This window comes from Platalea leucorodia (genome assembly GCF_965183815.1).
Source record: "Platalea leucorodia genome assembly, chromosome: 24".
Taxonomy (NCBI): Eukaryota; Metazoa; Chordata; class Aves; order Pelecaniformes; family Threskiornithidae; genus Platalea; species Platalea leucorodia.
The window spans coordinates 2,901,748-2,915,714 of record NC_138846.1 but is presented as its reverse complement, the minus strand read 5'-3'; the positions used below and the strand labels follow the sequence as shown (position 1 = coordinate 2,915,714).

Below are 13,967 nucleotides of genomic sequence, written 5' to 3'. Positions count from 1 at the left end.
CACTGGGACCACTGGGAGGGGGTACTGAAGACACTGGGAGGGGGTACTGGGGCCACTGGGATGGGGGTACAGGGACGCTGGGATGGGAGCACTGGGACCACTGGGAGGGGGTACTGAGGACACTGGGAGGGGGTACTGGGGCCACTGGGATGGGGGTACAGGGACGCTGGGATGGGAGCACTGGGACCACTGGGAGGGGGTACTGGGGACACTGGGAGGGGGTACTGGGGACACTGGGATGGGGGTACAGGGACGCTGGGATGGGAGCACTGGGACCACTGGGAGGGGGCGCTGGGGACACTGGGAGGGGGCACTGGGAGCACCGTCCCGTGCTCGGGGCGCCCGTCCCCGCTGTCCCCACGCCCCCCGTGCCTCAGTTTCCCCACTGAGCCCAGCCCCTCGCAGCCCGGGGGGGCCACCCTCAGCCCCGCGTCCCCTCCGGGCGCCCGCCAGGATGCCGGGGGCCCCAGCGCCCTTCCTCCTCCTCCTCCTCCTCCTCGCCGCGGCGGGGACGGCGCAGTCCTTCCCGCGGGACCTGGTGGCCCGCAGCACCGTGGGGCTGGCAGGTGAGCGGGGGGCGGCCGCGCTCGGGGGGCCGGTGGGGTGTCACCGCGTCCCCCGCGTCACCGCGTCCCCCGTGTCGCCGCAGCCACCGCCGCCTACCCCCGCTTCGGCGGCCTTCGGGGGGACAACGGCACGGCCCAGCTCGGCCTCGACTTCCAGCGCATGCTGCGCCTCAACGGCACCCTCTTCGTCGCCGCCCGGTGAGCGTCGCCGCGCTTGGGCACGCGTGGGTGTGCTTGGGCACGCTCGTGCTCGCTCAGCCGTGCTCTGCAGGCTTGTACGCGCTTTGTGCTTGTGCAAGCTCCTGTGTGCTTGTGCACGCTTGCGCATGCTTATCTGTGCTCGTGCAAACTCGTGTGTGCTTGTGCACCTGTGCTCGTGCAAGCTCCTGTGTGCTTGTGCACGCTTGCGCATGCTTATCCATGCTCGTACAAGCTTGTCTGTGCTTGTGCACGCTTGTGCATGCTTGTACATGCTTGTCTGTGCTTGTGCAAGCTTGTCCCCGCTCTGCGTGCTTGTGCACACTTGTGCATGCTTGTCTGTGCTTGTGTGTGCTTGTGCAAGCTTATGTGTCCTTGTACCTGCTTGTCAATGCTCATCCATGCTTGTGCAAGCTTGTGCGCACTCGTGCATGTGTGTCATGCTTTGTGCTTGTGCAAGCTTGTGCATGCTTGTTCACACTTGCGTGTGCTTCTCGGAGGCTTGCATGCTTCTGCAAGCTTGCGCACGCTTGTGCAAGCCTGTGTGTGCTTGTCCATGCTTGTGCACGCTTGGGCACACTTGCGTGTGCTCGTGCCCACTTCTGCGTGCTGGAGCCCGATTGCCCTGCCTGCGCACGCTTGTGCCTGCCAGCGTCTGCTCCCGCACGCTCGTGCGCGCTTGTGCCCCCGCGTTCCCTCCCGTGGCACCCAACGTCCCCGCATGCGCGTGGCGTGTGCCCCCCTGCCCCTCGCACGCCCCCCTGCCCCTCGCACGCTCACGCCCTCCCCCCAGGGACCACATCTACGCCTTCGACCTGGGGCAGGAGGAGGGGACGCTGTACCCGCAGCGGGTAAGGGCCGGGGGCCAGCGCCCCTGGGGACGCGGGGGGGCCGGGGCGGGGGTCCCCTGCCCACCCCCCTCTCGCCCGCAGCACCTCACCTGGGAGACGCGGGACAGGGAGAACTGCGCCATGCGGGGCCGGCTGCAGGTACGGGGGTACGGGGGCACGGGGGTACGGGGGTACAGGGGCACGGGGTGCTGGGGGTACGGGGGCCCGGGGGTACGGGGGCACGGGGTGCTGGGGATACGGGGGTACGGGGTGGGGGTACGGGGGTACAGGGTGCTGGGGGTACGGGGGCATGGGGTGCTGGGGGTACGGGGGTGTGGGGGTACAGGGTGCTGGGGGTACGGGGGCACGGGGTGCTGGGGATACGGGGGCACGGGGTGGGGGTACGGGGGTACAGGGTGCTGGGGGTACGGGGGCACGGGGTGCTGGGGATACGGGGGCACGGGGTGGGGGTACGGGCTGCTGGGGGTTTGGAGGTACAGGTAGACGAGGCACAGGAGTGTGGGGGTACAGGGTAGGGGGTACCTGGCACGGGGGTACAGAGATACAGGTTTATGGGGGTACAGGTGTATGCAGGGGGTACAGGGTAGGGGGTACCTGGCACGGGGGTACAGAGATACAGGTTTATGGGGGTACAGGTGTATGCAGGGGGATACAGGGTAGGGGGTACCTGGCACAGGGGTACAGAGATACAGGTTTATGGGGGTACAGGTGTATGCAGGGGGTACAGGGTAGGGGGTACCTGGCACGGGGGTACAGAGATACAGGTTTATGGGGGTACAGGTGTATGCAGGGGGGTACAGGGTAGGGGGTACATGGCACGGGGGTACAGAGATACAGGTTTATGGGGGTGCAGGTGTATGCAGGGGGTACAGGGTAGGGGGTACATGGCACGGGGGTACAGAGATACAGGTTTATGGGGGTACAGGTGTATGCAGGGGGTACAGGGTAGGGGGTACATGGCACGGGGGTACAGAGATACAGGTTTATGGGGGTGCAGGTGTATGCAGGGGGTACAGGGTAGGGGGTACATGGCACGGGGGTACAGAGATACAGGTTTATGGGGGTACAGGTGTACGTGGGGGGGTACAGGGTGTGGGGGTACAGCACGTGGGGGTGTGGGAGTGCATGGTACGGGGGTAAGGAGATACGGATTTATGAGGGTACCGGTGTATGGGGGGAGTACGGGGGGGGGTACCTGGCATGGGGGTGCAGGGGTGCAGGGTATGAGGGTGCAGGGGCAGGTGGTAGGGGGTACAGGTGTACGTGGGGGTGCAGGGTCTGGGGGTGCAGGGGATGGGGGCAAAGCGGGGGCTCGGGGCAGGGGAAGGTGGTGACGCCGGGGCCCCCCGTGTCCCCCCCGTGTCCCCCCGTGTCCCGGTGGCCACCCCCACGCAGGACGAGTGCCACAACTACATCCGGGTGCTGGTGCCCCGCGACGCCGGCACCCTCCTGGCCTGCGGCACCAACGCCTTCAGCCCCCTCTGCCGCACCTACCAGGTGGGGAGCCGGGGGCTCGGCCCCCGCGGGGCAGCAGGGCTGCGATGAGCGCGGGGGGTCTCAGCCCCGCGGGGGAGCAGGGCTGCGATGAGCGCGGGGGGTCTCAGCCCCGGCTGGGGAGCAGGGCTGCGATGAGCGCGGGGGGTCTCAGCCCCGCGGGGGAGCAGGGGTGCGATGAGCGCGGGGGGTCTCAGCCCCGCGGGGGAGCAGGGGTGCGATGAGCGCGGGGGGTCTCAGCCCCGCGGGGGAGCAGGGGTGCGATGAGCGCGGGGGGTCTCAGCCCCGGCTGGGGAGCAGGGCTGCGATGAGCGCGGGGGGTCTCAGCCCCGCGGGGGAGCAGGGGTGCGATGAGCGCGGGGGGTCTCAGCCCCGCGGGGGAGCAGGGGTGCGATGAGCGCGGGGGGTCTCAGCCCCGCGGGGGAGCAGGGGTGCGATGAGCGCGGGGGGTCTCAGCCCTGGCTGGGGAGCAGGGGTGCGATGAGCGCGGGGGGTCTCAGCCCCGCGGGGGAGCAGGGGTGCGATGAGCGCGGGGGGTCTCAGCCCCGCGGGGGAGCAGGGGTGCGATGAGCGCGGGGGGTCTCAGCCCCGCGGGGGAGCAGGGGTGCGATGAGCGCGGGGGGTCTCAGCCCTGGCTGGGGAGCAGGGCTGCGATGAGCGCGGGGGGTCTCAGCCCCGCGGGGGAGCAGGGGTGCGATGAGCGCGGGGGGTCTCAGCCCTGGCTGGGGAGCAGGGGTGTGATGAGCGCGGGGGGTCTCAGCCCCGCGGGGGAGCAGGGGTGCGATGAGCGCGGGGGGTCTCAGCCCTGGCTGGGGAGCAGGGGTGCGATGAGCGCGGGGGGTCTCAGCCCCGCGGGGGAGCAGGGGTGTGATGAGTGCGGGGGGTCTCAGCCCTGGCTGGGGAGCAGGGGTGCGATGAGCGCGGGGGGTCTCAGCCCTGGCTGGGGAGCAGGGGTGCGATGAGCGCGGGGGGTCTCAGCCCCGCGGGGGAGCAGGGGTGCGATGAGCGCGGGGGGTCTCAGCCCTGGCTGGGGAGCAGGGGTGCGATGAGCGCGGGGGGTCTCAGCCCCGCGGGGCAGCAGGGCTGCGATGAGCGCGGGGGGTCTCAGCCCCGCGGGGCAGCAGGGGTGTGATGAGCGCGGGGGGTCTCAGCCCCGGTGGGGGAGCAGGGCTGCGATGAGCGCGGGGGGTCTCAGCCCCGCGGGGGAGCAGGGGTGTGATGAGCGCGGGGGGTCTCAGCCCCGCGGGGCAGCAGGGCTGCGATGAGCGCGGGGGGTCTCAGCCCTGGCTGGGGAGCAGGGGTGCGATGAGCGCGGGGGGTCTCAGCCCCGCGGGGGAGCAGGGCTGCGATGAGCGCGGGGGGTCTCAGCCCCGCGGGGGAGCAGGGGTGCGATGAGCGCGGGGGGTCTCAGCCCCGCGGGGGAGCAGGGGTGCGATGAGCGCGGGGGGTCTCAGCCCCGCGGGGGAGCAGGGGTGCGATGAGCGCGGGGGGTCTCAGCCCTGGCTGGGGAGCAGGGGTGCGATGAGCGCGGGGGGTCTCAGCCCCGCGGGGGAGCAGGGGTGTGATGAGCGCGGGGGGTCTCAGCCCTGGCTGGGGAGCAGGGGTGCGATGAGCGCGGGGGGTCTCAGCCCCGCGGGGGAGCAGGGGTGCGATGAGCGCGGGGGGTCTCAGCCCCGCGGGGGAGCAGGGGTGCGATGAGCGCGGGGGGTCTCAGCCCTGGCTGGGGAGCAGGGGTGTGATGAGCGCGGGGGGTCTCAGCCCCGCGGGGGAGCAGGGGTGCGATGAGCGCGGGGGGTCTCAGCCCTGGCTGGGGAGCAGGGGTGCGATGAGCGCGGGGGGTCTCAGCCCCGCGGGGGAGCAGGGGTGTGATGAGCGCGGGGGGTCTCAGCCCTGGCTGGGGAGCAGGGGTGCGATGAGCGCGGGGGGTCTCAGCCCTGGCTGGGGAGCAGGGGTGCGATGAGCGCGGGGGGTCTCAGCCCTGGCTGGGGAGCAGGGGTGCGATGAGCGCGGGGGGTCTCAGCCCCGCGGGGGAGCAGGGGTGCGATGAGCGCGGGGGGTCTCAGCCCCGCGGGGCAGCAGGGCTGCGATGAGCGCGGGGGGTCTCAGCCCTGGCTGGGGAGCAGGGGTGCGATGAGCGCGGGGGGTCTCAGCCCCGGTGGGGGAGCAGGGCTGCGATGAGCGCGGGGGGTCTCAGCCCCGCGGGGCAGCAGGGCTGCGATGAGCGCGGGGGGTCTCAGCCCTGGCTGGGGAGCAGGGGTGCGATGAGCGCGGGGGGTCTCAGCCCCGGTGGGGGAGCAGGGCTGTGATGAGCGCGGGGGGTCTCAGCCCCGCGGGGGAGCAGGGCTGCGATGAGCGCGGGGGGTCTCAGCCCCGCGGGGCAGCAGGGCTGCGATGAGCGCGGGGGGTCTCAGCCCTGGCTGGGGAGCAGGGGTGCGATGAGCGCGGGGGGTCTCAGCCCCGCGGGGGAGCAGGGGTGTGATGAGTGCGGGGGGTCTCAGCCCTGGCTGGGGAGCAGGGGTGCGATGAGCGCGGGGGGTCTCAGCCCTGGCTGGGGAGCAGGGGTGCGATGAGCGCGGGGGGTCTCAGCCCTGGCTGGGGAGCAGGGGTGCGATGAGCGCGGGGGGTCTCAGCCCCGCGGGGGAGCAGGGGTGCGATGAGCGCGGGGGGTCTCAGCCCTGGCTGGGGAGCAGGGGTGTGATGAGCGCGGGGGGTCTCAGCCCCGCGGGGCAGCAGGGCTGCGATGAGCGCGGGGGGTCTCAGCCCTGGCTGGGGAGCAGGGGTGCGATGAGCGCGGGGGGTCTCAGCCCCGGTGGGGGAGCAGGGCTGCGATGAGCGCGGGGGGTCTCAGCCCCGCGGGGCAGCAGGGCTGCGATGAGCGCGGGGGGTCTCAGCCCTGGCTGGGGAGCAGGGGTGCGATGAGCGCGGGGGGTCTCAGCCCCGCGGGGGAGCAGGGGTGTGATGAGCGCGGGGGGTCTCAGCCCTGGCTGGGGAGCAGGGGTGCGATGAGCGCGGGGGGTCTCAGCCCTGGCTGGGGAGCAGGGGTGCGATGAGCGCGGGGGGGTCTCAGCCCTGGCTGGGGAGCAGGGGTGCGATGAGCGCGGGGGGTCTCAGCCCCGCGGGGGAGCAGGGGTGCGATGAGCGCGGGGGGTCTCAGCCCCGCGGGGCAGCAGGGCTGCGATGAGCGCGGGGGGTCTCAGCCCTGGCTGGGGAGCAGGGGTGCGATGAGCGCGGGGGGTCTCAGCCCCGGTGGGGGAGCAGGGCTGTGATGAGCGCGGGGGGTCTCAGCCCCGCGGGGGAGCAGGGCTGCGATGAGCGCGGGGGGTCTCAGCCCCGCGGGGCAGCAGGGCTGCGATGAGCGCGGGGGGTCTCAGCCCCGCGGGGGAGCAGGGGTGCGATGAGCGCGGGGGGTCTCAGCCCCGGTGGGGGAGCAGGGCTGTGATGAGCGCGGGGGGTCTCAGCCCTGGCTGGGGAGCAGGGGTGCGATGAGCGCGGGGGGTCTCAGCCCCGCGGGGGAGCAGGGGTGCGATGAGCGCGGGGGGTCTCAGCCCCGCGGGGGGAGCAGGGGTGCGATGAGCGCGGGGGGTCTCAGCCCTGGCTGGGGAGCGCAGCAGGGCAGCGCTCGGAGGTGCGACGAGCGCGGGGGGTCCTCAGCGTCGCTGTGCCGGGGCCGGGGGCTGCGATGAGCGCGGGGGGTCTCAGCACCTTGGCCCCCCCAGGTGAGCAGCCTGGCGCAGGAGGGCGAGGAGGTGAGCGGCCAGGCCCGGTGCCCCTTCGACGCCAAGCAGAGCATCGTCGCCCTCTTCGTCGGTGGGTGCTGGATGGAGGGGGGACGGGGTCCCCGGGGCGGGGACAGGGCTGACGCTGGCGTCCCCCCCGCAGACGGCAGCCTGTACTCGGCCACGGTGGCTGACTTCCAGGCGAGCGACGCGGTGATCTACCGCAGCCTCAGCCCCGGCCGTCCCCCGCTGCGCACCCTCAAGTACAGCTCCCGCTGGCTGCAGGGTACCCCACTGCATGGGGGGTACGGGTGTCGGGGGGGCTGGGGTAGGGGTACGGGCGTAGGGGGGGTACGGGTGTACAGGGGCTGTGGGGCTGCGGTAGGGGGTACGGGTATGGGGGGGTACGGGTGTATGGGGGTACGGGTGTATGGGGGTACGGGTGTATGGGGGTCCGGGTGTACAGGGGCTGTGGGGCTGGGGTAGGGGGTACGGGTATAGGGGGGTACGGGTGTATGGGGGTACGGGTGTATGGGGGTACGGGTGTACAGGGGCTGTGGGGCTGCGGTAGGGGGTACGGGTATAGGGGGGTACGGGTGTAGGGGGGGTACGGGTGTATGGGGGTACGGGTGTACAGGGGCTGTGGGGCTGCGGTAGGGGGTACGGCTGTAGGGGGGGTACGGGCGTAGGGGGGGTACGGGTGTACAGGGGCTGTGGGGCTGCGGTAGGGGGTACGGGTATGGGGGGGTACGGCTGTAGGGGGGTACGGGTGTATGGGGGTACGGGTGTATGGGGGTCCGGGTGTACAGGGGCTGTGGGGCTGGGGTAGGGGGTACGGGTATAGGGGGGTACGGGTGTAGGGGGGGTACGGGTGTATGGGGGTCCGGGTGTACAGGGGCTGTGGGGCTGCGGTAGGGGGTACGGCTGTAGGGGGGGTACGGGTGTATGGGGGTCCGGGTGTACAGGGGCTGTGGGGCTGCGGTAGGGGGTACGGCTGTAGGGGGGGTACGGGTGTATGGGGGTCCGGGTGTACAGGGGCTGTGGGGCTGCGGTAGGGGGTACGGCTGTATGGGGGTACGGGCGTAGGGGGGGTCCGGGTGTACAGGGGCTGTGGGGCTGCGGTAGGGGGTACGGCTGTATGGGGGTACGGGTGTATGGGGGTACGGGTGTATGGGGGTACGGGTGTACAGGGGCTGTGGGGCTGCGGTAGGGGGTACGGCTGTATGGGGGTACGGGTGTATGGGGGTACGGGTGTACAGGGGCTGTGGGGCTGGGGTAGGGGGTACGGCTGTAGGGGGGTACGGGTGTATGGGGGTACGGGTGTATGGGGGTACGGGTGTATGGGGGTACGGGTGTACAGGGGCTGTGGGGCTGCGGTAGGGGGTACGGCTGTATGGGGGTACGGGTGTATGGGGGTACGGGTGTACAGGGGCTGTGGGGCTGGGGTAGGGGGTACGGCTGTAGGGGGGTACGGGTGTATGGGGGTACGGGTGTATGGGGGTACGGGGGTACAGGGGCTGTGGGGGACGCGGGGGCTGGGATCGGGGGGTCCGGGGCTGTGGGGCCAGGGAGGGGTGGGGGGGGCGAGCACGGGGGTGCGGCTGACGGCCCCCCGCCCCCCCAGAGCCCCACTTCGTCCAGGCGCTGCCCTACGGCCCCTACGTCTACTTCTTCTTCAGGGAGGTCGCGGTGGAGCTCAGCGCCCTGGGCAAGGTGGGCACGGGGGCGCGGGGCCGTGGTGGCACGGGGGCACCCGGGTGCCCGTCCCCCTGGCATCGAGGCAGGGCAGACCCCCGTGCCCCTCACCGGGGTGTCCGGCCGGGTGCTGGTGCCCCCCAGGGTGCTGCTGCTTGCGGGTGCTCCTGGGTGCCGGCCCGTGGTGGCTGATGCCCGTGGGTGCCCCTGGGTGCTCGCCCCATGTGCAGGTGCCCATGGGTGCCAGCCTGAGGTGCCAAAGTCCCTGGCCGCCCGGGTGACAGCGCCGACACCCGTGGGTGCTGATGCTTGGGGGTCCCTGGGTGCTGACACCCGTGGGTGCCCAGGTACCGATGCCCACTGGTCCCAGGGTGCTGACCCCCGCGGGTCCCTGGGTGCTGACGCCGATGGGTGCCCGTGTGCTGCCACCCTGGGTGCCCGTGTGCCAATGGCCGCGGGTCCCTGGGTGCTGACGCCCACGGGTGCCGGCGCAGGTGGTGGTGGCACGGGTGGCGCGGGTGTGCCGCAACGACCGGGGGGGCTCCCCGCGGGTGCTGGAGCGGCGCTGGACGTCCTTCCTGAAGGTGCGGCTGCAGTGCGCCGTCCCCGGGGACGCCGTCTTCTACTTTGACGTCCTGGAGGCGGTGACACCCCCGCGGGCCCTGCACGGGCGCCCCGCTGTCCTCGCCCTCTTCGGCACCCAGCCCAACAGGCACGGCGGCGGGGGCGTGGGGACACGGTGACGGGGGGACGTGGGTGGCCAAGGGGACGTGGGGCTGTAGGCACGCAGCACAGGGCAGCGTGGCGTGGTGGGACGCGGGCAGGGACGTGGGGACACAGGAGACGGGGACGTGGGGACGCGGGAGATGCGGGTACAGGGATGGACTCGCAGGGGGACATGGGGACACGGCGGGACAGGACACGGGGACGCGGAGGGGCCCTGGGCAAACCAAGGCCGAGCTGGCAGCCCCGGGAGGGGACAGGGGTGTCCCCAGCGCCGGTGCCACCCTCTGCCACTGCCGCAGCATCCCCGGCTCCGCCGTCTGCGCCTTCTACCTGGCGGACGTGGAGCGGGCGTTCGAGGGACCCTTTGCCGAGCCCCGTGGTGCTGCCGGCACCTGGACCCCGGTGCCCGAGGACAGGGTGCCCCGACCCAGGTACCCCCCCGCGCCCAGACGCCTGGGTGCCCCCGGCTGCGGCGGCCGCCCAGATGCCTGGGTCCCCACGCCGGCTGTGCCGCAGGCCGGGCTGCTGCGCCGGGATGGGACCGGCCGCCGGCATCGTCACCTCCGGGGACTTCCCCGACGCGACGCTGGCCTTCGCCAAGGAGCACCCGCTGCTGCACGGCGCCGTGGCACCCGCCAGCGGGCGGCCCCTCTTCACCCGCACCGGCACCAGGTGCGCTCCGGCGGGGGGACGGGTGGCCTCGGGGACAGGGGTGGTTCGTGCGGAGGCCGTGGGCGTGCAGGGGGCGAGGGTGCAGCTGGTCCCGTGGGTGCTGCGGGGTGGGGAGGGTCCTCGCGCGAGGCTCCTGAGCAAGGGTGCGCGAGCCCTGGTGCGAGGGGCGTGCAAGGCCATGCGAGGGTGCGCAAGGGCAAAGCCCTGGTGCAAAGATGTGCAAAGCCCTGGTGCAAGGCCGTGCGTGGGTGCCTAAGACCCGGGTGCAAGGGCCCCAGTGCAAGGGTGCGCAACAGCGCGCAAGGCCCCGTTGCAAGCGTACGCAAGGGTCCCATTCAAGGGTGTGCAAGGCCCCAGTGCAAGCCAGTGCGAGGCCCTGGTGCGCGGGTGTGCAAGAGCCCGGTGTGAGGGCATGCGAGCGCTGCAGAGCCTTGTGCGAGGGTGCGCTGGGTGCAGGCTGACGCAGCTGGCGGTGGATGCGGGCGCGGGGCCATGGGGGAACCAGACCGTGCTCTTCCTGGGTGCCGAGGACGGGCGGGTGCTGAAGGTCCTGGCGGCCACGCGGCGCCCCGGGGCCACCCGGCACCCTGGTGGCACCCCAGCGCCCGGTGACAGCCGGGAGCCTGGTGACACCGGGGATGCCGGCTCCGAGACGCTGCTGCTGGAGGAGATCAGCCTCTACGACCCCGGGCGGTGAGTGCCAGGCTCTGGGTGCCCAGGGCTGGGGGTGCTGGGGGGCTGCAGGGTGCTGATGGGTGCTTTGGGGTCATGCAGGTGCTGTGGGTGCCATGGGGTGGTGGCGGGTGCCATGGGGCTGCAGGGTGCTGATGGAGCTGTGGGGTGCTGGCAGGCACCGTGGGGTGCTGCTGGGTGCCGTGAGGCTGTGGGTGCCGGGGCGGGGCGCAGTCACGATGGGTGCTACGGGGGTGCAGGTGCCGGGGGCCGCGGGGCGCCAGCCGGGTGCTGGGGCTGGAGCTGCACCCACCGAGCCGGGAGCTCTACGTCGCCTTCGCCGGGTGCCTGGTGCGTCTGCCCCTGAGCCGCTGCGCCCGGCACGGCGCCTGCCGCAGGTGAGCGGGGCGACGGGGCGCGCGAGGGTGCGCGAGAGCATGGGAGCGTGCGCAGGCACGAGGGTGTGCAAGGGCACGGGAGGGTGCACGGGCATGGGAGGGTGCACGGGCACGGGAGCGTGCAAGGGCACGGGAGCGTACATGGGCATGAGGGTGTGCAAGGGTACAGGGGCACATGCAGGCACGGGAGGGTGCAAGGGCACGGGAGGGTGCACGGGCACGAGGGCGTGCAAGGGCACAAGGGAACATGCAGGCATGGGGCGTGCACGGGGGCACGAGGGCGTGCAAGTGCACGGAGACGTGCGAGGGCCAGGGGCGTGCGAGGGCCGGGGGCTTGTGAGGGCGTGCGAGGGCGCGGGGGCGTGCGAGGGCGTGCGAGGGCACGGGGGCGTGCGGGGCGGCTCCGGCACCCGGCCGCCTGGGTGCCCCCGCGCAGGAGCTGCCTGGCCGCCCGTGACCCCTACTGCGTCTGGCTGCCCGCCGGGGGCTGCGTCCCCTTCTCCGAGGACCTCCCGTGAGTGGCCCCCGCGGCGGCCTTCCCTGGGGGCTCCCCCCGCCCTGAGCTCCTGGGTCCCTTCCTCGCGGGGTGGGGACGCTGGGGCCGGCGGGTGACGTCCCCCCCGTGTGCCCCAGGAGCGGCTTCGAGCAGGACGTGGAGGGATCCGCCGGGATCGCTGGGACCTGCCAAGGTGAAGGGGGACCTGGGGCCATGGGAATATTTGGGGACATAGAGGGCCACCATGGGAACTTCTGGGGACTTGAGGTCACAGGAGGATACAGGTGGCTCCAGGGTGACACTGGGGGCCCTGGGACGCGTGGGTGACACCGGAGGAGGTGGAGGACATCGGGGGGACACGGGTGGCCCCAGGGGACGCGGGTGGCCTGGCCCGACCCCACTCTGCTCTCACAGACGCACCGGCTGCGGGGGACGGTGACGGGGACAGGGACTTGGCCCACGGTCAGTGACACCCCGTCTGTCCCCCCCGGACACCCGCTGGGGGGGACCCTGGGGACCAGGGAGGGACACGGGAGGGACCTGGGGACCCCTGCGATGGGAGAGGGATCCCGGGGTGGGGGGACCCCAGGGACAGGAGAGAGGGACCCGAGGACCGGGGAGGGACCCTGGGGATGGGGGGGACCCCAGGGAGCAGAAGGGACCCCAGGGGTGGGAGAGGGACCCCAGGGACAGGAGAAGGACCCGGGGTGGGGGAACCCCAGGGACCCCAGAGGGACCCCGGGCACCAGGAGGGACCCCAGGGACAGAAGGACCCAGGGTGGGGGGACCCCAGGGGTGGGAGAGGGACCCCAGGGACCAGGAGGGACCCCAGGGACAGAAGGACCCGGGGTGGGGGGACCCCAGGGACCCCAGAGGGACCCCAGGGGTGGGAGAGGGACCCCAGGGACCAGGAGGGACCCTGGGGACAGGAGAGGGACCCCGGGGATGGGAGAAGGACCCCAGGGACCAGGAGGGACCCCAGGGACAGAAGGACCCGGGGTGGGGGTCCCCAGGGAGCAGGAGGGTCCCCGGGGCGGGGGTCGGGCCCCCGGGCGCGTGGCGGGCTGACGGGTGCTCCCGCAGGGGTGCGTCAGGCCGGGCCGGGGGCCGCGGCGACGGTGCCGGTGCCGGTGCTGGTGGGCTGCGTGCTGGGCGCCTTTGCCATGGGTGCCCTGGCCGCCGGGCTGCTGGTGGCCTGCTGCCGCCGCCCCGCCGCCCCCAAGGGACCCCCCGAGCCCCCCGCCGCCCCGCGGCCCCCGGCCCCGCCGCCCGCCCCCCGCCTCTACCCCCCGCTGCCGCCCCAGGGAGGGGCCGGGGGCCGGCGGGACCCCCCCGAGCTGCCCACCCCCGAGGCCACCCCGCAGCCACCCCCGAAGACGCCCCGGGAGCGGGCGGCGGAGCCCCGGCGCGGCCAGGCCACCCACCTCGGCACCCCAGGGTGCCCGGAGCCCCCCGGCCCGGGACCCCCGCCCAAGGCCACCCTGGAGGAGCTGCTGCAGCGGCTGCACGGGGCGGGGGGCTCGGGGTGGCCGGTGACCCCCCCGGGCGCCGGCTCCTTCGCCAACCGGGTGCAGCCGGGCGCCCCGCTCCCCAGCCTGCCCCCGGCCCCCCGCGACGGGGCGCCCCGCCGGCTGGACGTGCCCCCCGACAGCCCCCCGCCGCCCCGCCGGCCCTTGGCACAGAGACACTCGCTGGGGGGGCCGCCCGCGCGGCCGCCGGGCCTGGCCCGGGGGCTCACCCGCATGCACTCGCTGGGGGCCCCGGGGGGGCCGCCCTGGGGGCCCCGGCCCCCCGCCCTGGAGCGCTCCCTCTCCATGAAGCCCCCCGTGCTGCCCAAGCCCCTGCTGGTGCCCGCGGCCCCCGGGCGGCCCTGAGCCCCCCGCCGGGGACACGGGGACACCGTGGTCCCCGGCCCCCGAGGGACGCCCCTGCTGTGGCTGCCGGGGGCCCCCCAGCCTCCTGCCCGGGGTGGCAGGGCCCCCGCTTCCCCGGCCCCATGCCCTGAGCCGTGAGGGTCCCGGTGTCCCCAGGTTGCCCCCACCGGGGTGACGGGGGTCCCCGTGTCCCCCAGCCACCCCGTCTCCCAGCCCGGAGTGACGGGGTCCCCACGTCCCCATCTCCCAGGGCTTTTTTTTTTATTTTTTTGCTCCTTTCTAATTTATTCGCTGCTTTGGGGGTCACCGGAGCCACCGATGGCCGCAGCCCCACCGGGGGACGCCAGGAAGGGCGTGGGACACGGTGGCTCTCTGCGCCAGAGCTGGGTTCGTCCTACCGTGTAGGACCAGGGCCCCGCGCCGGCCGCGGCAATTAAACACGTGGTCGCTCTCGTGCCGGTGCCCGCCTGGCTCTGTCCGGGGTGAGGGGGGACGAGAGTGGGGCAGGATAAGGGGGGGGACGGTGCCACCAGACCCCTGAGCCCAGCTTGGGGACAGTGGGGTGTCCCCGCAGAGACGGTGGTGCAGGGGACGCTGGCAGCGCGCTGG

General features: G+C 73.4%; 1 protein-coding gene across 3 annotated transcripts; it reads left to right on the top strand.

The window, feature by feature from the left end:
• Positions 1-239: 239 nt before the first annotated feature.
• Positions 240-13,812, top strand: SEMA6C (semaphorin 6C). Of its 3 annotated transcripts, XM_082332836.1 has the most exons (17): positions 240-566; positions 650-764; positions 1,558-1,615; positions 1,697-1,753; positions 3,011-3,112; positions 6,826-6,916; positions 6,989-7,111; positions 8,450-8,538; positions 9,015-9,232; positions 9,546-9,677; positions 9,763-9,918; positions 10,375-10,611; positions 10,851-10,988; positions 11,425-11,502; positions 11,622-11,677; positions 11,899-11,946; positions 12,568-13,500. In XM_082332836.1, exons 1-17 carry the CDS (start codon positions 455-457, stop codon positions 13,356-13,358), a joined length of 2,601 nt encoding a protein of 866 aa, XP_082188962.1. In that variant the 5' UTR covers positions 240-454; the 3' UTR covers positions 13,359-13,500. The 3 variants fall into 3 exon arrangements, with proteins under 3 accessions (XP_082188962.1, XP_082188961.1, XP_082188960.1); XM_082332835.1 differs by having other exon boundaries at positions 1,558-1,753; positions 12,789-13,812; XM_082332834.1 differs by having other exon boundaries at positions 1,558-1,753.
• Positions 13,813-13,967: the final 155 nt, after the last annotated feature.

Bases quoted from the DNA above. Each gene is read 5' to 3' on its own strand.
- SEMA6C (XM_082332834.1), top strand. From the start codon at position 455: ATGCCGGGGGCCCCAGCGCCCTTCCTCCTCCTCCTCCTCCTCCTCGCC. The intron at 6,917-6,988 runs GTGGGTGCTGGA...TCCCCCCCGCAG, and splicing joins CATCGTCGCCCTCTTCGTCG to ACGGCAGCCTGTACTCGGCC. The intron at 10,989-11,424 runs GTGAGCGGGGCG...GCCCCCGCGCAG, and splicing joins CGGCACGGCGCCTGCCGCAG to GAGCTGCCTGGCCGCCCGTG.